General features: G+C 36.2%; 1 protein-coding gene across 1 annotated transcript in view; it reads right to left on the bottom strand.

Annotated features, from left to right (window-relative positions):
- RPS6KA6 (ribosomal protein S6 kinase A6) overlaps nt 1-25060 on the bottom strand; it is a 201726-nt gene that overhangs the window by 151418 nt on the left and 25248 nt on the right. Inside the window, exons 2-3 of the mRNA XM_081115464.1 lie at nt 11836-11895; nt 4599-4712 (exon numbers count right to left, since the gene is read on the bottom strand). Of these exons, the coding sequence (XP_080971590.1) occupies nt 4599-4712; nt 11836-11895 (174 nt within the window). The remainder of the gene's footprint in view (nt 1-4598; nt 4713-11835; nt 11896-25060) is intronic.

Raw genomic sequence — 25060 nt, 5'->3', positions numbered from 1 at the left:
CAATCTATTTATATAAAAACCCTGGGTATAACGCATCATGTCCGAGGCTCGAGCAACCGGAAGGAAGCAGTCCTACAGGGGCCGCCTTGTGCCGGGGTCCAACCCCAGCCGGTCCAGGGGTCCCCAAAGGTGTGAACAGAGTCGGTGAAGAAGGAATGACACAGAGACAGTGTTCAGTTGATCAGCAGCCTAGCCAGGATCTCTAGCCAAGCTCTGGTCAGGATCTCCAGTGAAGTTCTGGTTCGGTTCTCTCACTAGGTTCTCCAGCCAGGTTCTGTCTAGGTTCTCCAGCCAAGTTCTGTAGCAGGTTCTGTCCAGGATCTTTTGCCATGTTCTCTTGCTAGGTTCTGTCTCTAGGTTCTATGTCTGTTGTCTTGTTACATCTGTATTTATACCAGTTGATTCCAATCCTATCAATCTCTATTTCAAAGGTTAGGGTGTTTCTTATCTCCATTCCAGGGAGTAAAGATTATGTAGCTTAAGCGTCATTGTTCGTAGTTAAAGTGATTAACTACATGCCTGGCACTTAGTTAAGGGGTTTTATTCCCTCCCTAACTTCAGGGGAAAATCCCTACCTGGGAAAACAACCTTTCTCAGAGAGGTGACCTTGGTTAAAACACATAGCGCCAAGAAGGTGAGCAAACATATTAAGAACAGTATGCCATATACGCCAGGTCCCTTGAAACATATGCTGTGCAGATGTTTCTTCCCTGCAGCGACTGTGTCAAGCAGCAAGGATGGACCGGCTCCCAGCAGCCTTGGCAACAGCTTCGCCCTCCCCCAGCTGTTTCCCGTGAGGGCGAGGTTTCAGGCAGGAATCCGCCTTCAGAGCATGGACACACTGAGTCCTGGGTCGCCCTGCCAAGGGCTGCGCCCTTCCTGAGCTATTTCCCATGAGGGAGAGGTTTAAGACAGGAAACAGCCCTCGGAGCATGGAGGCATATCTTTGTAAAGTTTTAATACATTATATTAGAGGTCGTGGTGGTACTGTTTCACCCACAGCATCAACACGAATTGCTGCAAATTTACTTCTCAGTGGAAGAACCTTTCATTCCCAATATAAATTATCAATTCCATTAAATGAAACTTCAATTTCTAGACTCAATATAAACAGTGAAGTTGCTAAAACTATTAAAAAGGCCCAACTTCTCATTATTGATGAATGCACCGTGGCATCTAGTCATGTTATAAATGCCATACATAGACAGATTACTAAGAGAAATTATGAATTTGAATGTTGTATTTGGTGGGAAAGTTCTCCTTCTCAGAGGGGATTTTCGACAATGTCTCAGTATTGTACCACATGCTATGCGATCGGCCATACTACAAACGAGTTTAAAGTACTGTAATGTTTGGGGATGTTTCAGAAAGTTGTCTCTAACAACAAATATGAGATTAGAGGATTCTGCTTATAGTGAATGGTTAGTAAAACTTGGAGATGGCAAACTTGATAGCAGTTTTCATTTAGGAATGGATATTATTGAAATCCCCTGTGAAATGATTTGTAATGGATCTATTATTGAAGCTACCTTTGGAAATACTATATCTATAAATAATATTAAAAATATATCTAAACATGCAATTCTTTGTCCAAAAAAATGAGCATGTTCAAAAATTAAATGAAGAAATTTGGATATACTAGATGGAGATTTTCACACATATTTGAGTGATGATTCTTTCACTGATTCCACAGATGATGCTGAAAAGGAAAATTTTCCCATCGAATTTCTTAATAGTATTACTCCTTTGGGAATGATGTACCATAAGTTAAATTGAAAGTGGGTGCAATCACCATGCTATAGAGAAATCTTAATAGTAAATGGGGTCTTTGTAATGGCACTAGATTTATTATCAAAAGATTATGACCTAACATTATTGAAGCTGAAGCATTAACAGGATCTGCAGAGGGAGAGGTTGTTCTGATTCCAAGAATTGATTTGTCCCCATCTAACACTGGCCTCCCATTTAAATTAATTCTATGACAGTTTCCCGTGATGCCAGCATTTGCGATGACCATTAATAAATCACAAGGACAAACTCCAGACCAGTGGTTCTCAACCTTACTAATGCTGCGACCCTTTAATACAGTTCCTCATGTTGTGGTGACCCCCAATTTCATTGTTACAAATTGAACATAATTAAAGCATAGTGATTAATCACAAAAACAATATGTAATTATATGTGTGTTTTCCGATGGTCTTAGGCGACCCCTGTGAAAGGGTCATTCAACCCCCAAAGGGTTGAGAACCGCTGCTCTAAACAGAGTAGGTATATTCCTACCTGAACCCGTTTTCACACATGGTCAGCTATATGTTGCTTTCTCTCAAGCTCGAAGAGCATGTGACGTTAAAGTTAAAGTTCTAAATACTTCATCACAAGGGAAATTAGTCAAGCACTCTGAAAGTGTTTTCACTCTTAATGTGGTGTACAGGGAGATATTAGAATAAGTTTAATCACTTTATCAGTATTGTTTGCATCACTGTTGTTTTTATATCATGTTTTTGTTGTTTTCCTATCATGTTTTTGTTGTTTTTATATCATGCCTCTTTGTTGTTATATCCTTTTGTTACTGTTTATAAATTTATATATTATTTTCATATACATTTTACTAATTTCCTTTCATCTCTCACACTTCTATTATAGAGAAAGGGCAAATACCAATATTAAGATATTTCTGCTAATTAATTCCCTTTTAATGTGCATAAATTTCGTGCACTGGGCCACTAGTCTATCTATATAAAAGCCTAAGTGATCATCACGACCAAACAGATGACCAAACAGACTGTGTGGGGCAACCAGGCCAGAAGGGGGGTTAGTGAGGGGCTACCAAACAACTGAGCAGCAGGCTGTGTGGGGCAACCAGACCGGCAGGAGGGGCAGTTGCGGGAAACCAGGCGGGGGGGGGGGGGCGGGGGGGCGATCAGACCTGCAGACAGAGGCAGTTAGGGGCGATGAGGCTGGCAGTGGGGGGGGGGGCAGTTAGGGGTGATCAGGCATTCAGGTAGGTGAGAGGTTAGGAGCCAGAGGTTCAGGATTGTGAGAGGGATGTCTGATTGCTGGTTTAGGCCTGATCCCGGGGATTGGGCCTAAACCAGCAGTTAGACATCCTTTGAGGGGTCCTGGATTGGAGAGGATGCAGACTGGGCTGAGGGGGCCCTCCCCCACCAAGTGCACGAATTTTGTGCACCGGGCCTCTAGTATAGTATAATGACTTGAAATCATGAAATGTTTGCCTGGTATGATTTTATTTAAATTTATATTTAATCACTTATACAATCAGGATATGATTTATCTCTGTTTTCTAAAATTAATATCATAAAAATGTAATGCAAAATAATTAAATGAATATTATATTTAAAAAATGAAATAAAACTGTGCAAAATGAACATACCTACTCTACAGGTCAATTCTATAAACACCCCCCCTCCCCCGCCGACACACACACACACACACACACACACACACATTCTATTAAAAGCTCTTTCTAGTTTTACTCTTGCCAGAACAACTATTCAAGTCCTATTTCCTTGTCTTCACATATCTCTTGTACCAATTCACTGCTAAACTACAACCCAGCTTAATTTGTCTTTTTTGTGTTCTGGAAATGTTTCTCTATATTTTAAATGTTATATTAATATCACATAGATATTGGGATATTTTAAGACAATTAATGTCTATTTTATATTCACTAATACTGCTTTTGCAACTCTTAGGCACACGCTGAATGTTCAATAAGTGTCTTTCTTTTAAAATGTTTCAGAATATGATAAATCACCACTGCTCAATGGCTTTACTTTTTTTCTTTGAAATTAAATCTCAGACACTTTCAAATTAGGAATTTCTCATTATCTTTCTCCCTTAAATTATTGTTGTTGTTGTTATTTTCCTAAAGGCTGTTAGTGCATGTATGAAATGATTTTCACGTATTAGATGCTAGGTGCACAAAAGTCAGGAACCAGACCTACATATTTCTTTTCCATAAATCTTATGCCATCAAGTATTCAATAAACAATTTTAGTAATGAGTTTCACAGATAATCTTTCTCAATTTTTATTTCTCTCTTAAAATATAAGATTCTTGAAAGGAAGGATTTTGACTTAATTCACATATCCCTCAGTATCTACCCTTGCTATACTTTACACACATACTGCTTTAGGAGATGATAGATGAATTCATGCATTTATACATGAATTGATACATACATTCTGACTTCTATGATAGAGCTAAGGAATATAGATTAAGTCATCAGTAGAGAGCAAGTTGTGATCATGTTAGCCTGTAAACAGGAAAACGACAACTTTTTTTTTTAAGAAAAATTAAACTACCTTGATTTAGGCAGCTAATAAATACCACGATATATCTTGCCCTAGAAAAATGAGTGAGCCCAGAGCATTTGAAAACTGTTATTATATGGGAAAGTATAAATAAATGGGACTAAAAGTACAACAGAAATAAAATTAGTAAAATTTGGAAGTTATCTTTGTGTGCATCCTTTGACAAATCTAGAAAAGACACACTTAACAGATTTCTAGCTATGTGTACACTTTTTTTGCTGAATGTTTAGAAGAGAAGCAAATGTGGAAAACAGCATTCATTACCTTTCCAAAGGATCCCTGACCAAGAACCTTGAGCAACTCAAACTGTGCAGGGTCTGCTTTCTCATATCCTTCCTTAACATGATGTGTAATAGGAATTTCTTTAACTCCTTCATCCTGTAAAAAGAAAATACAAATAATATTCATATCCAGTTGTGACATATTATGATAAGCTTAGAGTCAGGAAACATACCAGAAATAATTTAATACCCAACTCCTTCAATCTAGCATAGACTTGTATGGGCCACTGGTATCCCCAATTCCCTGTTTTCTAACACACAGAGCTTCATCACTATCACCAGCCCCATTATATAATTTCATGTGAATAAAAGCATATACCTGTTCTTGCGCCAGTACTAGGCTGCTTTGAGTACAGTGGTTTTGTAGTATAACTTGATATCTGGTATTGTGTCCCCCCAACTTCATTATTCTTTCTCAAGATTGCTGCAGCTATTTGGGGTCTTTTTCTACTCCATATAAATATTTGGAATATTTGTTCTAGGTCTGTGAAATAAGCTGTTGGTATTTTAATAGGAATTGCATTGAATCTATAGATTTTTTGGTAGTATGGCCATTTTAATTATGTTGATTCTATCAATCCATGTACACGGTATATTCTTCCACTTGCATATATCTTCCTCTATCTCTTTTTTTCAAAATCCTGTATTTTTCCCGAATACAAGTCTTTTGCCTCCTTGGTTTTTATTCCTAAGTATCTTAACTATTTTGTTGCAATAGTAAATTGGGTTGTTTGTTTAGTTTCCCTTTCTGAGAGTTCATTATTGGTGTATAAAAATGCCATAAATTTCTGGGACAATAGGGTGGTCAAGGCCTGGGCAGGGCGGTGGGGGAGAGGGCAATGGGGGATAAAGGGGTCATATGTAATACTTTAAACAATAAAGATTTAATTTTTAAAAAGCATATAAAATCTATGCTTCAACGTTCCCTTCCAACTAAGTACAAGGAAAATATAAACAAAGTGTCTTAAGACGCTCACCATAATGTGACTCATGAGGTGGATGCAAAGAAAGTCAAGAGATAAATATATTTTTGTAAACTGTGGAGCATGGGAAATAAATGTGAACCTCCAGCTTCTCTTGAATAGTATTTCACTATGCTCTTTTAATTAGTCAGTGATATATAAATATTTAAGTGTAAAACTAGTAACGACTAGTCACATCATTAAAAAAGAAACTGGCATAGACACACAATCTGAAAAGCCCAAACAAATGTTTCCAGGCCATAACCCTATTTTTATTAAAATGTTATATATAAGTTATATGCCAGATTTCCTAACACTTAGATAAAGCAGAAAGGAAACTACCCAGAGAGTGTTTCTTCTCTTTGATGTAGGACTCTACTCAGCTGTGAAGACTACACTCAAGTGAGCTGCAATGTAAGTCCCTAGAGAGACACAGTAGCTAGGATGAAGAAAAAAAATCCTCAGATGTATTACATATCACAAAACAAGAGCTGAGATATATTATCCAACATTCTCAGTGTATAAAGGAGAAAACTGAGATTTAGAGTTTAAGGTCACATGACTAATTTATCACAATGCCTACATGTCTCACTAGCCTTCCATTACAGGGTTGGGGCAAAAGTAAGTTAGAATTTTTCCATATGGAAATTAATACAATAATTAATAAATAATAATACAAGAATAAACTCTGTGTTTCACATACAGATATAAAACTACTTTTGCACAATACTGTACCATGTTTTTAATAGAAGTTATTGGGGTATCAGCATGGATGAACCTGGAGATACTATGCTAAGTGAAATAAGCCAGGAAGAGATAGACAAATACCACATGATTTCAATTATATGTGGAATCTAATGAATAAAATAAACAAACAAAATAAAAGGAGACTCATAGATACAGAGATCAGACTGACAGCTGTCAGAGGGAATGGGGTTGGGGAGCTAGGTGAAATAAGTGAAGAGATTAAGCAAGAAAAAATATATATATATATGTAACACATAGACATAGACAACAGTGTGGTGATAGTCATGGGGTGGGGAGTACGTAGAGGTGGGCAAAGGGCAAGCAAATGGGTACAGAAAGAAACTTAGCTTGGGACAATGGGTGCAGATGCATTGTGCAGATGATGTTTTACTGACTTGTATATTTGAAACCTGTATGTTTTTGTGAACAAATGTTATCAATCTGTACTATATTAATTGTGGCCATGATGGCAAGAATGTTATTAATAAATTTACCCATTAATTAATGGACAAACCAATAGGGGCTCTGGCCAAATTGAGCAAGAGTTTAGTCTCAAGTAAGCTATGTTTCAAAACAGCTAAAATTACTTGTGTCACATAGGTAGACAGACATTCATTCTCTCAAGAGGGGCATCTAGGCAGAGAAATTTTAGCTTTAAAAGTATTAGGAACCAGTCAGAAATGAAAAATCACCTCTAAAATGATGACTGTGGATGTTTTTCATATATCAAAATAGCATTTCACTGGCCCTTTTAAGTAGCTAGGAGAGTGATTTTCCCCTTTTGAATAAGTCTTTTTTTTTTTTAAGTGAAGAATCTATTTTGATCTCACCTTTTATTTCTTCTTTGACCCAACCATTTTTTTTTTAGTAGTATGATCTATAATCTCCACATATTTGTTTGTTTTTTTTACTTTCTTTTTGCCATTGATTTCTAATGTTAAAGCATTGTGTTTTGAGAACATGCTTTTTATGATTTCAAGCTTCTTAAATTTGTTGAGACAAGTTTAGTGACCCAATACATGGTCTAACCTTGAGAGTGTTCCATGTGCACTGGAGAAGAATGTATAATCTGATGTTCTGAGATGAAAGGCTCTGTAAATGTCAATTATGTCCACTTGGACCAATGTGTCATTTAAATCCAATATTTCTTTATTGATTTTCTGTTTGGATGGTCTATCTAGAGCTGTCAATGGGGTATGTAGATCCCCAATTATGACTGTGTTTTTGTCTGATTATCCCTTTAATTCTGTGAGTAGTTGCTTTATACATATAGATGCTCCATGATTAGATACATATATATTAAGAAGTGCTATGTCTTCTTAATGTATTTTCATCTTTATCATTACAAAATATCATCTTTGTTTCTTGTTACCTTTGTTATTTTGAAATATGTTTTATGAGATATGAGTATGGTTACACCTGCTTTCCTGTGGATGCCATTTGTTTGTAGAATCATTTTCTACCCTTTGACTTTAAGACTAACTTAGTTTTTTGTTTGTTTGTTTTTCACCTTAGATGTGTTTCCCAAATGCAGCATATGGTTCAGTTTTGGTTTTTTATCCAATCTGTTACTCTGTGCCATTTTATTGTTGAACTTAGTCCATTTACATTTAGGGTAATTATTCATGTACTAGAGGCCCAGTGCATGAAATTCTTGCACTCAGGGTGGGGTCCCCTCAGCCACGCCTGCACGCTCTCGCAGTCCCAGAGCCCTCGGGGGATGTGTGACTGGCAGCTTAGGCCCGCTCCCCATGGGACATCCTTAGTGCTCCCACCACCACCACTGCACTTGCCAGGCTTCTGGCTGAGCAGCGCTCCCTCTGTAGGAGCTCACTGACTACTAGGGGGACATGAGAGATACATGTCAAGAATGCCTTCTAAAATTATAAGCATAGGACTTAAAATAATAGGAAATCAGTTTTTTAAGGTACATTTTCAGGTAAATGTAACATTTACATATCAGGGTAATGTAGATATAAATCAATTTAGAGACAACATATTGTTGTCTTTGTGCTAATGGAATCAATCAAAAATCTAATAGTTAAATGAATCTTCTTTTGAAATTCCTAAAATATTGGTAGTATTAAAAATATTTATTTTATTTCCAGGCATAACCACCATTCCATACAAACTTTAAAAGTAAATGTAAGTGGACAATAAACTAACAAAATAGAATACATCTATTTTAGTTTTAATAACATAAATAATTAACTCGTACCAGTCATCTACTAAAGAAATATCTTAACATATTTTTTCTAACATAGACATTGTTGGGAACAATAGAGGACCAGGTGGTAAAATATGATATCAGATATCTTTCATCAGTGACCTATTACTTAGTACTTCCCCAATTGAAGGCTGTCTTGAGAAGTGGAATGATTCCTCATAACAACTCTTTAACATATTAAAGTTATATTAATAATAATTCAGCCTTGCTAATTGTGTGACTGATATACATGTAATTTTGGAGGCATTTTATTTAATTTTTCTTGTTTTAACTGAAGAAAAAAGAGCAAATGACCATGAAAGTCTAAAGCTACAAAAATTGAGATGGAGGGAACTGGTTGTCTAAATTAGTCAATTGCAAAACATTAGGCCTCATATGCAATAACTGAAGTTCAAATTTAAAAAACACTTTTTAAAGAATCTATACATCATAAAACAGTTTCTATAATCCTCTATTATTTAAAACAAAGACAACCACAAAAACACATAGCTTCCAGAATTACATTTGAATAAGCAACCACAATCAAAGCAATCCTATATATGAAAACATGAGACAAAGGAATTATAAAATTATATGGTTAGTGTTTCTTAGAACCCATTTCATTTAACTGTCACAAGTACCTGACACAGTGAAAGTATTGTTTTATTTTAATTTTTCAATTACAGTTTATATTCAATATTATTTTTATAAGTTTCAGGTGTACAGGTAGAGTTTAGACAATCATATACTTTAAAAAGTAGTCCCCCTAATATTTCAAGTGTCTACCTTAAATGTACATAGTTATTACAATATTATTGACTATATTCCCTATGCTATACTTTACATGACTGTGACTATTTTGCAACTACCAATTTGTACTTCTTAATCCTTTCATATTTTTACCCAGCCCCCAACTCCTCACCTTGGCCACCATCAGTCTAATCTCTGTCTCTATTACTCAGTTTCTATTTTTTCCATTTATTTGCTCTTCAGATTCCAGTCATAAGTGAAATCATATGGTATTTTTCTTACTCTTTCTAACTTATTTCACTTGGTATAATAATCTCTAGGTCCATCCATGCTGTCCCAAATGGTAAGATTTCATTTTTTTTTATGCCTGAGTATTATTCCATTGTATATATCTACCACAGCTTTTATGGAAAACAGTTTGGACACTTATCAGAAAATTAAAAATGGAACTGATTTATGACCCAGGGATTACACTTTTGGGTATATACCTGAAGAAATCCAAAACACTAATTCAAAAGTACAGCGAAAGAACAATGTTGTAAGTTTAGATAACTCAGGCCACAAACTAAATCAAAACTTGACACCCCTTCTTAGCAATTGAAGGTGATTGCCTAATGTAAATCATATTAGCATCTAGCATGAATTTTAGTTTTACAATTAAAATTGTACTTCCTGATTCATATTTTATTAAAATTAGACAGGCAAATATTTAACAATAACCTTATGATTATGTATATGTGTTCATGTTGGTTACACATGTGTGTGTGTGTGTGTATATATATATATATATATATATATATATATATATATATATATACTCATGTACATGTTTTTTCCTTCATACTGTGGTGTGGGACATGGTATTTCTCTGTTAATTTATTAATATTGACACACACTCTTCCCAACTACCTTTTGCATTTCCTTACACTCTAATCTTTTATAAACTAGAAACATAATTATTACTATGACTTTTAGTGCATACGATCTATATATAAAGCTCTAGATGATAAATATTTATCTAGAAAGAAAAATACGACATGATCTCGCTCATTTGTGGAATATAATGAATAACATAAACTGATGAACAAAAATAGATCCAGATACAGAGAAGCATCGAACAGACCCTCAAACCTCAGAAGGAAGGCAAAGGAGGATGAGAGGGTGGGTAAGAGATTAACCAAATTACTTGTATGCATGCATATAAGCATAACCAATGGAAACAGATAGTAGTGGGGTAAGGGAATATGCTGGGGGGCAGAAGCACACAGGGAGAGGTCATTGAGGGTAAAAAGAGACATATGTAATACTTTCAACAATAAAGTATTTTTAAATACTGTATCTGAGGTTCCTTCCAGTTTTAAAAAAAACTATAATTCTACAAAAGTATCCACAAAAATGAAAATAATAAAATAACAACATAAACAGAGATGGCTACCTTAGTCAGACCCTCCCTAAAATCTTAAGATCACTCTTCTGTAAATCTATATCTTGTAACATGAGAGACTAGTACATAGGCCTTGCATAGAATAACCTAATAGTTATGCATTCTTTAAAACTAGTGAGGAATTTCCAAAATAATTTAGATATAATCCTTTTTGAAAGCTAGCAATAAATTTTAAATGACCTCTGGTTTTCCTTGTAGTTAAATATTTCCATATTACATCTCCTTTCTACCCTAAAGTTGAATACAATCTTATTTAGTTTTTATTTTTCACTTTTTGTTGTATTTCCTTTATGTAAGTATAGTTAGTATATGATATCATATTAGTTTCAGGTGTACAATCTAATTAATCGATATTTATACACCTTACAATGTGATCACCACCTCCCTGAATTTAGTAATCATCTGTCACAGTACAAAGCTATCACAATATTACTGATTATATTACCTTCAACTTTTTTGCCCATCTTCCTACTCATTCCCCTTTGGCAACCATCAGTTTGATCTGTTTCTATGAGTCTTTTTTTGTTTTGTTTGTTCATTTGTTTTGTTTCTTTAGAGTCCACAGATGAGTGAAAATGTAATTCAGAGAATTATGTATTTTAGTAATGTAGTTACTCATATACTGGCAAGTAAAAATTTCACCCATTACACTCAAAATTTCATGGCATGTAAATTATACCACAATAAAGTTGTCTTAAAAATTCATGTGTACCCTGGCCAGTATGGTACTGTTAGTTGGGCATCATCCCATACACCGAAAGGTGGCGGGTTTGATTCCTGATCAGAGTACATGCCCAGATTGAGGTCTCAATCTTCGGTAGGTGATGTGCAGGAGGCAGTTGATCAATGTTTCTCTCTCACATCGATATGTCTCTATCTCCCTTCTCTCCTTCCTCTCTCTCTAAAAAATAAAAATAAAAATTTCATGTACAAGAGTTTCTGACAGGAAAATGTGTCTTATATTTTGGCCTGCTATTATTTTGTTAATAATTGGATTTGTTTATTATTAATGTACCTGAATAAACTTTAATTGACGAAAGATTTTCTCCTTTCCCATTATTCTTTCCTTTAATTCTAAAATGTAGCTTAGTAAGTTAACATGAGTACTCACTTGGCAAGAATCTGCTTCTCCCTCTTCCATTGGCTCATCAACCATTTTAAGATGATTTACCTGCAAAATATTGTTCAAAAACTTAAGTTCAAGGGTACTAGAACAAGAGTAATAATTTTAAAAAATCTAACCTTAGGCATTTCCCTTCACAAGCAAACAAGATCCACACTTACTGAAACACAAAAGGACAAAGGACACATAGAAGGTAATTAGAAAAGAAGCATTATTAATATAGTTTCCATATAGTCATTGAGAATACTTGAATTTCAGTGCTATATGTTTCATTTCATATTGGTTAGAGCTTTGTTATGATGAATGAAGATAAACTAAACATATGACATGTACACTCATTAAGACAGTCCCCAACCAAATATTTATGAGATGGGGTAAAATGCCACAGAAGAAATTTATGGTGTGAATATATTCAAAGCAAGTTAGGATGGGAATAGTTTTAATTCATTACACTGCTGTGAATCCCTTCCCTGTAATTCAACTTTATTAAAATCCGAGTTACTCTATAGAAGAATAAACTGTAGAAGTAAAATGTAAGTGGCCATGGGAAAATTATTTTAACATACAAAGCACAGTAGATAATAATATTTACTCTTCAAACATTACTTCAAGAAAGAGTAAGTGTAGAGGGCTAAGATCAAGAGTCCTCAAACACTAGCCCATGTGCCAAACGTGGCCCGCTATCTGTTTTATAAATGAAATTTTACTGGAACGCAGACACATCCATTTGTTTCCATATTATCTATGGCTGCTTTCTCAATGCAACAGCAGAGTTGAACAATTGACAGAGCCTTATGCATGCAAAGCCTAAAATATTTACTATCGACACTTTACAGAAAAAGTCTACCAACCACCAATCTAAGATGTTTGAAAATTAAGCAACAGGAAGATGATCTAGAAAAAAATAATGTTCACTAATTTCTATTCATGAGTCCACAGAAAAGTAAAAAAATAAAAATAGGAAAGGAAAGTACATAACCTTTGGTGATAGCCACGATGGAATAAACCTATCTTGCCTATGATTATAAACTGAAGCCTTTAGACAAAACACAAAAGGGATCTACCTAAGTATGCTGAAAATTAAATAATAACAAGCAGTTTAAGGAGGGAGACCAAAATTTGAAGAATAACAGCAGTGTAGTGAGTTACCTGAGTTTATTTTCCACCTTTATCTCCTGACTTTGATCCAAAGAGAGACTGATTCACAACACTCTACAGTGAGAATAAGCAAAATTTTCAAGAGAAATTCCACTTTCTGAACAGAAGACTACGGAAAGATACACTTTTGAGCAGGTGAGCATAAGAATCCCAATTTTTCTTTTTTCCCATTTTTCTTTTGACTCCAAGCCCTGCTCCAAGGCAAGCCCCAATCAAGAGAAGACCTATATATTTCTAGTCAGAGGAACCAAAAAAAGAAGCCCATATAATAAGAAAAGTATGAAGGTAACCACTGTTATTGTTTTTTCCTCTCTTTCACTTCAGTCCAAGGGTATCCCCAAAAGTTCAGAGTTGTGTGACAGCATGAGAGGCTAAGACCCTTAGAGAAACTCACATTTCTGGTCAGAGGAACAATGATAAAGGACCCATGGTAACTGGAGAATCCAAAGAAGAAATTATGGGGAGATTAAAATAGGAGGAGGAGATCCCCTAATTATATGTATGAACACAGAAGTCCTAGTTCCAACAACTGTATGGTTATATAAATTGTGTTTCATTAAAGCTGATTTTAAAAAATGAATGAGTTTCCAAAATGTGGTGAAATATATAAATTTACAGTTTAAAGAAGCTCAATGAACACCAAGAAGAATATAATCAAAAAAAGCCACCCCAAGACATTTCTTAATAAACTCTAAACCAAAAGGAAAAATAGGAAAAATATTGAAATAAGTGAGAGGAAAAACAACATGTTACATAAATATCAAATTAAGTAACTACAGATTTCTCATGAGAAGTCATGGAGGTTAGAAAACCATGGCAGAATATTTACCTGAGATAAATATAAATTTATATTAACACAAAAAACTATACATGAATGTGAATAGCAGCTATGTTCATAAATATCAAAAACTGGAAACATTCCAGATGTCCCTCAACTGGTAAGTAGATAAATAGAAAACCATTCATCAATTAAAAGGAAAGGACTATTGATGCTTATAACAAAATGGATAAATCTTAAATGCATAACAGTAGTGCAGTGAGTTTCCTGAGTTTATTTTCCACCTTTATATCCTGACTTTGATCCAAAGAGAAACTGATATTTCTTAAATATTGTAAGAAAACAAATACATGACACTGAAAAATTCAAAACTATAGGGAATATTTTCACATCAATGATTTCTAGGGGAAGAGGGTAAAAGAAGGAGAATACTATTCAGCAATTAAAAGAAATGATCTATTGATACATTTAACAACATAGATGAATCTCAAATACATTATTATAAATAAAAATAAAACAGTCTGAAAAGACCACATACTCTATGATTCCACTTATATGTCATTTTGGAAAAGGTAAAATTATAAACTATGGAGAAGAGATTAGCAGTTGCCAAAGGTTAGGCCTTGGGGTATGGCTATACTACAAAGATGCAGCAATGGGAATTTGGTAGGGACTATTCTGTATCTTTTTTTTTCTTTTTTATATAATTTATCTTTATTGATTAAGGTATTACATATGTGTCCTTATTCCCACTTTGGCCCCCCACCCCCCACTCATGCCCTCACCCCCCTGGTGTCTGTGTCCATTGGTTAGGCGTATATGCATGCATACAAGTAATTTGGTTGATCTCTCCCCCTCACCCCCACCCTCCCTTAACTTCCTTCTGAGGTTGATGGTCTGATTGATCGATGCTTCTCTGTCTCTGGATCTGTTTTTGTTCATCACTTTATGTTGTTCATTATATATTCTGTATCTTGATTATGTGTTGTTGACATAACTCTAGGCATTTGTCTAACATCAGAACCATACATGAAAAAGAGTGAATTCACTCTACTAATAAGTTTTAACATAAATGAATTAAGAAGTAAATTAAGGTACCCAGCATTATTTATTTGACTAGAATCTTTCTTCTAAAAACTGAATGAGGACTAAATAAAGTCACCAATAATGTCTATTTTGCTAATTGATCCATCAGTCCTTATCTTACTTGATCTTGCTGTATCAAGCCAAAGTTGAACAATCTCTCCCATTTGAGTCTTTGGCTTCTGTGATAACATACTTTCATTTTCTTTTACTCTAATTTCTTTGCTCTTTTTAAATATCCTTAAAATATTTTAGATTCCCAGGAAATAGATTTTGGTCTCCTTCTCATCTCATTCTACATTCTTTTTCCAGACAGCTAATTTATCAACATGACTCACATTTACTGAGATTTCTCTTCTGAGCTCTCAACTCATATATCCAACTGCCTAACTGACATTTACACTTGCTTATCTCACATGTCTCTCAAAAAATAACCAATACAAAAAGGAATTTGTTAACCCCTCAAACACACACACACACACACACACACACACACACACACACACACGCGCGCGCGCGCGCGCGCGCATATGCTTTCCTCCAGGGTTCCCAATTTCAATACATAGATAGCACCATCTACCAACTTACCTAAAAAGCACAGATAGACTTGGGGATTAAAAAAAACTGTGATGGATTTATCATTAACATATAGGAAAAGTACAATAAATAAAACAGTCCACAAACCAATATTAACATAGAATTCTGATCATTGAAATGTCACTACAAAATGACTCTCAGGAAGACACAGAAAAATATACTTGTTTTCCTGTTACCTTAGTTACTGTTCACTTCCCATTAATACCATCTTAGGACCAATTTATCATAAACTGTGGTCTGAAGGAATTAGAAATAAAATGAGTCTAAATGAGCCAAATAGGTCACTGTATCCTAAAAATCATTTCAATCTACATAAATAGCCTTTAAAAACAGACATTCCATTAGTCCCACCTCAACTACATTTAACAAGGTACCAGATTGTCATCATAATACTCATTCCTATAGAGGACCTCAGTATTCACTGATATTTACTAAAATATAAATAATTTTACCTGTATGAAAACAAATTATTTTCAGAATTCTATGGGACATTAAACATTTATTTCAATAGTAACATTTATCATTTTAATAGAAAAGCAGACATGCTGATTCCCCCAATTAAGTGCCAAATAGGGAAAAATTATTTCCTACAGACGACTCTGGAAAGCTGATGAACAGTTATAAAGGTAGTAATAATTTACTCAGATACTCCAAAACCCAAGTTAACAGACTCTTCTGTTGAATAATTCTTTAAAATTATTTCATCCTCTCAGAAAATAATGAAATAGATCACTTTAATAGTTTCTTGACAAATAGAAATACTGAAGTGTGTTGCTATACTCACCTGATCTCAGAAAATCGCATGGGTCATCTAAAACCTGTCATTTTCTTACTACTAATGACAAAAGCAGCTCAATGCAGAAAAGTGAACTGAGAAAAATATATTTTCCTCTTATATCCTTAAAAATGGAGGTGGTGTGAAAAAATGAACATATTTAGTACATACAGTTTTATAAAATATTGTTATCTGGCCACAATAACACTATTAAGCATACACCTGTTCCTCTGTATTAAACTCAAGATCATTTAACAGAGCTCATAGCTTGGTGCTGAAAGATATACTGAAGAAGGAAGTGAAGAGATAAATAATAACAAGGTACACAGTAAGTGAGAAGAAATATGGGTGACAAATTATTAACAAAACATATCAAGACACAAACCCTAACAACAAACATTATAAACTTTCAAGCAGTCTCCAGGATCCCCAAATTCCACCTAGTCAACAAAAGCACTATATTTATAAAGACCCAAATGTTAGAAATGTTTAAGAAGTTCACATCTAGAGGAAAATTTCCCTCTCCAATGAGCTTCACAAGTTAGCCACTGACAGATATGGAAAGAAGAGTTCTATTTTTTCACTTCCTTTAACTACAGCAAATTATACCTAAACTTCCAGGTAGATTCATATCTGCCTAGAATAAAGGTTTATGTGCATACATTGAATTAAGCCCATGACAAAATGAAAGAATCTTCCCAGTTCACCAATAAAGCAGACAAATCGTAAAATGGGCCTGCACAATCCTCATCTCTTGCTGCTCATGCCCTTGCATAATCCTCGTATCTTTGAGTGTGGACTGCACCTGTGTCTTGCTTCCAATGAACAAAATATTGAAAAGGGGATGGGATTTCATTTCTATGTTACCTTATATAACAAAAGCCTAATATGTTAATTGTCCAGTCATCCAGTCATCTGTTCAACCAATCAAAGTGTAATATGTTAATTATATGCTAAGGCTGCTCAACGGCTTGCTATGATGTACACTGACTACCAGGGGGCAGATACTCTGACCAGTAGGTTAGCTTGCTGCTGGGGTCAGGCTGAATGGGACTGAGCCAGACAGGCCAGACACACCTGGAGTCCTCTTGTGGTCCCTCCCTGGCTGGCCAACCTCTGGTGTCCCTCCCCGACCCTGATCATGCACCGGTGGGGTCCCTTGGCCTGGCCTGCTTGCTCTCACAATCCAGGACCCCTCGGGGGATGTCGGAGAGCCACAGGCCAAGCCAAGGGACCCAACTGGTGCATGAATTCGTGCACCAGGCTTCTAATGTTATATAAGACTCAAGAGACTCTCTTTACTGGCTTGATTGAAGTGGCTGAAAAATCCCACATGGCATGGCAGCCTCTAGGCATTGAGATCAGCCTCCAATTAATATCCAGCAAGAAGCCAGGGTCCTCAACACTACAACCACAAGAAAAGGAATTCTTCCAAGAATCTGAGGAATTTTAGAAGTAGATTCTTATCCAGTCAGGCCTCCAGAAATGAATGTAGGAGAGCTGAAACTTTGATTACAGATTATGGCACCCTAAGAAGAATATCTAGTTGAGCAATGCCTGAAGTCTTGACTCATAATAACTGTGAAATAATAAATATGTCTTAGTATAAGCTGCTAAATTTTTTATAATTTGTTATGAAACAATGGGTAACTAATACAATCATTACTATTGAACAAAAGTGTGATTTTAAATTATCCTCTAAAATGAACTTTGTGAAAAAATTATAATTTAATACTTTTAGAATATATCTTTTCTTATTAAAATCATGTCTTTGTTCTCATTTGATAGACATAAAACTATAAATTTACATACCAGTAAATGAACTAGGAAAAATAATCAAATAGAGCAAATTTTCTGTTAAATAAAGTACAATAGGACTACCCAATTAATTTTGGTTTTAATTAACTTAAGATTGAGCAGTTATATTTTCATCTTTTATCCTGCTTTCTGAAAAAAATTCAATTACTAATTTAATAAGCACAACATATAGAACATAATATAATGGTCCTTCAACAATCAGAGATATTGAGCTACCTTTTGGACATGAATTACCGACGAAGCAGATTTGTTGGTATAAATTCAGCAGAAGATAAAGTATAAATTCAATGTACACTAACCTACAGCATATCCTGGGATTTGCTTTTCAAATAATTCTACCACAGGTGAGGGACGGGGAAACTGGAACCTTTATACACTGCTGTTGGCAATGTAAAATGTTACGACTGCTACCAAAAACAGTATGCCCATTTTCACCACTCTTATTCAGCATAGTTCTGGAAGTCCTATCCAGAGAAATCAGGCAAGAAAAAGACATAAAAAAGGATCTAGATTGGAAATGAAGAAGTAAAACTATAACTCCTTGCAGATGACATGGTACTATATATAGAAAACCCTAACGTCTCCACAAAAAATAAAAATAAAAACTATTAGAAGCAATAAACAAGTAGTAAACTTTCAAGATACAAAGTCAATGTACAAAAATCCACTGTTTTCCTGTATGCTAACAATGAAAATTCAGAAAAAAAGAAATGAAAAAATCAATTCTTTTGGTAATTGCAACATCTACACTAATAAAAGAGAAACATGCAAAGTAACCATCACTCAACCACTCCACTACACCACAAGCCATGTCCACCAGCCAATCAGAAGCAAGTATGCAAATTAACCCAACTAAGATGGCAGTTGCCACAGAGCTGGAGTGAGCAGGAGGCTTGGGTTGCCCCTGGAGATGGAAGAAGCCAAACTTCCTGCCTGACCTGGCCAGCCATGGGCTCTGCTCAAGGCTACAAAGTTTCAATTATAGAAGATAAATAAATCCCAGATACCTGCTTCCAGCCTGCCCTGGCCTCTGATCAAGGAGGCGTGGAAAAAAGAAAGGAGAGGCTGGGAGTTTGGGTTAGCGGGGGTGTGGCCAGCCTGAAAACGGCCATCAGTCCCTCACCCCGACTGGCCAGGCACCAAGCAGGACCCTCCCCACCCTGAAGGGGCTGTGTGCAGCCTGAAAACGGCCCTCAACCCCTCACCCAGACTAGCCACACCCCCATGGGGTGAGGGTCCCCACTGGGGGGCTTGGCCAGCCTGCAAACAGCCATCAGCCCCTCACCCAGGCTGGCCAGGCACCCCACTGGGACCCCCACCCTGATCCGGGACACCCTTCAGGGCAAACCAGCCAGCCCCAACCCATGCACCAGGCCCCTATGCTATACTATATAATAAAAAGGTAATATGCAAATTGACCCAACAGCAGAATGACCAGGGAATGACTAGTCGCCATGATGCGCACTGACCGCCAGGGGGCAGACTCTCAATGCAGGAGCTGCCCCCTGTTGGTCAGTGCGCTCCCACAGGCAGAGCTCCACTCAGCCACAAGCTGGGCTGACCTCAGTGATGCTGGCAGGAGCCTCTCCCACCTCCTCCGCAGCCTAAGCCACAGTCAAACATCCCCTGAGGGCTCCCAGGCTGTCAGAGGGATGTCTGACTTCCAGCTTAGGCCCGATCTCCTGGGGAACAGGCCTAAGTTGGCAGGTGACATCCCCCGAGGGGTCCCAGACTGTGAAAGGGCGCAGGCCAGGCTGAGGGACCCACCCCCCCCCACAAGTGCACGAATTTTTGTGCACCAGGCCTCTATTAAAGAATAAAATGCTTAGTAATACACTTAACAAAGGAGGTAAAGGACCTATATACAGAAAACAACAAAGTATTATTAAAAAAGATAGAAAGCCCTGGATGGTTTGACTCAGTGGATAAAGCATCAGCCTGCAGACCAAAGGGTCCTGGGTTCAATTCTGGTCAAGAGCACATACCTTGGTTGCAGGCTTTTCCCCAGACCAGGCCCTGGTCAGGGTGCATGCAGAAGGCACCCAATCAATGTGTTTCTCTTACATCGATGTTTCTCTCTGTCTCTCCCCCTCTCTTCCACTCTCTCTAAAACACAAAAAAAAATCAATGGAAAGATATCCTCAAGTGAGAATAAAAGAGAGAAAGAGAGAGAGAGAGAGAGAGAGAGAGAGAGAGAGAGAGAGAGAGAAACAGTGAAATGGAAAGATAATCCGTGTGCATGGATTGGAAGAATTATCATAGTAGATAATGATTTGATGCAATCCCCAATAAAATTCCAATGACAGTTTTTGAAGAAATAGAACAACAAAAAACCCATCAGATTTCTATGGAACCTCAAAAGCCTCCTAATAGCCAAAGCAATCCTGCACAAAAAGAACAAAACCAGAGGTGTCATACTACCTGACTTCAAATTACATTACAGAGGACCATAATCAAAACAGTATGGTATCGACAGAAAAACAACACACAGACCAATGGAGCAGAACTGAATGCCCAACAGAACCAAAGACATATAATGGAGAAAAGAAAGCCTCTTCAATAAATCATGCAGGGAAGATTGAAAAGCCACATATGAAAGAATGAAACTAGATTATAGTCTGTCCCAATTATACAAGAATTAATTCAAAATGGATCAAAGACCTAAATATAAGATCTGAAACAATAAATTACATAGAAGAGAATATAGGTACTAAACTTATGGACCTTGGTCTTAGAGAAGATTATATAAATTTGACCCCAAAGGCAAGGAAAGTAAAAGCAAAATAAATGAATTAGACTATATAAAACTAAATAGCTTCTGCTCAGAAAAGGAAACCACCAACAAAACAAAACAAACAAAAAAACAACAACGACCAAATGGGAAATATTTGCAAACAACAGCTCCAACAAATGGTTAACATCTAAAACATATAAAGAACTCGTACAACTCAGCACCAAATAAACAATCAAATTTAAAAAGGGGGCAGAGGACCAAAACAGACAACTCTCACAAGAAGACATACAAATGGCTAGTAGATATATGAAAAGAAGCTCAACCTCACTAGCAATTAGGAAATGCATATCAAAACTACAATGACGCACCATCCCACAATTGCTAGAATGGCTATTATCAAGACAAGTGTTGAAGGGGTTGTAGAGAAAAAGGAACCCTCATTCAATGCTGGTGGGAATGTAAACTGGTACAGCCACTATGGAAAACAGTATAGTGGGTCCTCAAAAAATCAAGAATAGAGTTACCATATGACCCAGCAATCCCTCTTCTGGGTATCTACCAGAAAAATTTGAAAACATTTAATAAAAATGGTATATAAACCCCTATGTTCACAGCAGGACTATACTCAGTGACCAAGACATGGTGACAACCAAAGTACCCTTCGATAGAATATTGGATAAAGAAGTTGTGATACATATATACTATGGAATACTACTCAGCCATAAGAAGAGATGAAATACTGCCATTTGCAACAACATGGATTAATATTGAGAACAACATGCTAAGTGAAATAAGTCAGATGACAAAACTCAAGACCCCCCCAACCAGTGCGGCTCACTGGTTGAGCATGGACACATGAACCAAGAGGTCACTGGTTCAATTCCTAGTCAGGGCACATTCCAGGTAGGGGCATGCCTATAGATGATGTTTCTCTCCGATTGATGTTTCTATCTCTCTATCCCTCTCACTTCCTATCTCTAAAGATCAATAAAAACATTTTTTTTAAATAAGTCAAAAACCATGTGATTCCATTCATATGTGGGATATAAAACTAAAACTCGTAATCTCACAGCCACAGACAACATTATGATAGTTACCAGAAAGAAGGGGGTGTAGGAGTAGTAAAGAGAAAAGAGGATCAAATTTATGGTGACAGATTATTTGACGGTGGGTGTTGGTAACACAATGCAATATAGAGATTATGTATCATATACAAGTACATATACACTTGAAACCTATAGGATCTTAATAGTCAGTGTTACCCCAATAAATTTAATTAAAATTAATTAGATTTTTATATATACAAAAAGAGTATCATGTTGGCCTAGCAATAAAAAACAAACAAACTAAAATTATCTACTCAATGTGATTATAATTGTCACAGTACACAGAGAATATTGCTTCACTCAGAATATATTAATAATTTCCTAACACTCAAGCTGTAATTAATTTTAACTTATTTTTACTTCAATGTTTATTGTATCCTTCTAAACTTAAAAAAATAGGCCAACATAATAAATTCTAATTTTCCATGCTTTTAGAAATTAAGAACTTTATTGACAGAACTTATGAAATGCAACTACCTGAAGGCAGGAAGAACAGTGCATTAGATTTTAAAAGCTGTTAATCTTAAGAGACTAATGAGTAAAAATAGTTAGTTCAGCCCAGGCAGCATGGCTCAGTGGTTGAGTATTGACCTATGAAACAGGTCATGGTTCAATTCCCAGTCAGGGCACATGCCAGGAGGCAGCCAATTGATGATTCTCTCTCATCAATGATGCTTCTATCTCTCTCTCCCTCTTCCTTCCTCTCTGAAATTAATGAAAATATATTTTAAGAAAAGAATACTTAGTTCAATTTTTAGAACTGGAATAATAGCTCAATCACTAACAATATTTTAAATGTGCCATACTGTTACAGGTATTTAATACAAAGAAAGTTAAGCACACTGCTTTTTTTAGAACTGTAGAATCTAATATAAATACTAAAATAATTATGACTTTTATTGAATTTATTGAGGTGACATTGGTTAATAAAATTACATGGGTTTCAGGTGTACAATTCTATAATACAGCATCTGTATATTGTATTGTGTGTTCACTGCCCAAAATCAAGTCTCCTTCCATCATCAATTATCTTCCCTATACCCCATTCTACCTCTCCCTCCCTATTTTATAATCCTCACTATAGGATATGCTCATGGATTTCAGAGAGAAGAGACTAAGGAGAGAGCAAATGAGAGAGAGAAAGAACTCCTATTGGTTGCCTTCTATACTTGCCCAGACCAGGGATCAAACCCTCAACCTTTCGATATACAGGACTATGCTCCAACCAACTGAGCCACACAGGCTAGGGAAACCTCCACCTGTTTTTTGTTGTTTTCATTTGTTGGTTGGTTGGTTGGTTTGTTTTTGCTTAGTTTCCTTACCTTTTTCACCCAGACTTGCAAAGCTCCCCTACCCTGAAAACTGTCAGTCTGTTCTGTATGTGTGTGTTTCTATTTTGTTTGTTAATTTACTTTGTTCCTTAGAGTCCACATATGAGTGAAATAATATGGTACTTGCCTTTCTCTGACTGGCTTATTTCACTTAGCACAGTGCTCTCCAGTTCCATCCATGCTGTTGCAAATGGTAAGAACTCCTTCTTTTGTAAGGCTGGGTAGTATTCCATTGTGTAAATGTAGCATGTTTTTTTATCCACTCATCTATTGATGGGCTCTCGGTCTGCTTCCAAATCTTATCTATTGTAAATAATGCTGTAATGAACATAGGGGTGCATATATGCCTTCAAATTCATGTTTTGGTCTTCTTCTGATGTATTCCAAGAAGTGGAACTGCTGGGTCACAAGGTAGTTCTATTTTTAATTTTTTGAGGTAACTCCATACTGTTTGCCACAGTGGCTGCACCAATCTTAGTCCCACAAACAGTACACAAGTGTTCCCTTTTCTCCACATCCTTGCTAGCAATTACTGTTTGTTGATTTATTGATGATAGCCATTCTGACAGGCGTGAGATGATATCACATTGTGGTTTTTGAATCTCTCTAATGATTAGTGGTATTGAACATCTTTTTAGATGTCTTTAGGCCTTCTATGTCTTCTTTGGAGAAGTGCCTATTCAGGACCTTTGCCCATTTTTAAATTAGAATGTGTGTTTTTCTCGTTGTTGAGTTGTATAAATTCTTTTTTAAAATTTTATTTTATTGTTTAAAGTATTACAAATAGTAGTACATATATCTCCTCTTTTTCTCCATTGACCTTCCCCTGGTCTCCCCTACCCCCCCCCACCCCCCAGCACATGCCCTTGCCCTTTATATATTTTGGAAATGAACCCCTTATCAGATATACTGTTCTCCCATTTAGTTGATTGTCTTTTTTAAAAAATATATATATTTTATTGATTTTTTACAGAGAGGAAGGCAGAGGGATAGAGAGTTAGAAACATCGATGAGAGAGAAACATCGATCAGCTGCCTCCTGCACACTCTCTACTGGGGATGTGCCCGCAACCAAGGTACATGCCCTTGGCCGGAATCGAACCTGGGACCATTGAGTCCGCAGGCTGACGCTCTATCCACTGATCCAAACTGGTTAGGGCTGATTGTCTTTTAATTTTGTTGATGGCTTCCTTTACTGTGCAAAAACTTTTTAACTTGATGTAGTCCAACTTGTTTATTTTTTCTTTTCTTCCCTTGCTCAAGGAGATGTCAGAAAAAATATTGCTATAAGAAACATCTGAGATTTTACTGCCTATGTTTTCTTCTAGGATTTTTATGGTTTCAAGTATAGTATTTAAGTAATTAATCATTTTGGGTTTATTCTTGTGTATAGTGTAAGTTGGTGGTCTAGTTTCATTATTTTGCATTTATCTGTCCAATTTTCCCAAAACCATTTGTTGAAGAGACCATCTTTATCCCACTGTATGTGTTTTCCTCCTTTTCAAATATACATTGACCATAAAGGCATGAGTTTATTTATAGGTTGTCTATTCTGTTACATTGATCTGTATGTCTGTTTTTGTGCTGGTACCATGATGTTTTGATTACTATGGCTTTGTGCTATAGTTTAGGGCAAAGCATGACTCCTCCAACTTTGTTCTTTCTCAAGATTGCTGGGACTTCATAACATTTCTCTTTCCTTCAAGTGAAAGAGAAATGACTTTAAAGTTAGAAAATTATTCAAATGGATGGGCTTAACTGGGACCTCAGGCCATGTCCCCTGCCCTGGCCTGGGCTGGGGGACATCAGGCCACGCTCCCTGTCTGGTAGGGCT

This window comes from Myotis nattereri (assembly GCF_964212035.1).
Source record: "Myotis nattereri genome assembly, chromosome: X".
NCBI classification, from domain to species: Eukaryota; Metazoa; Chordata; class Mammalia; order Chiroptera; family Vespertilionidae; genus Myotis; species Myotis nattereri.
The sequence above is the reverse complement of the archived record's forward strand: the minus strand, read 5'-3'. Positions and strand labels throughout refer to the sequence as shown.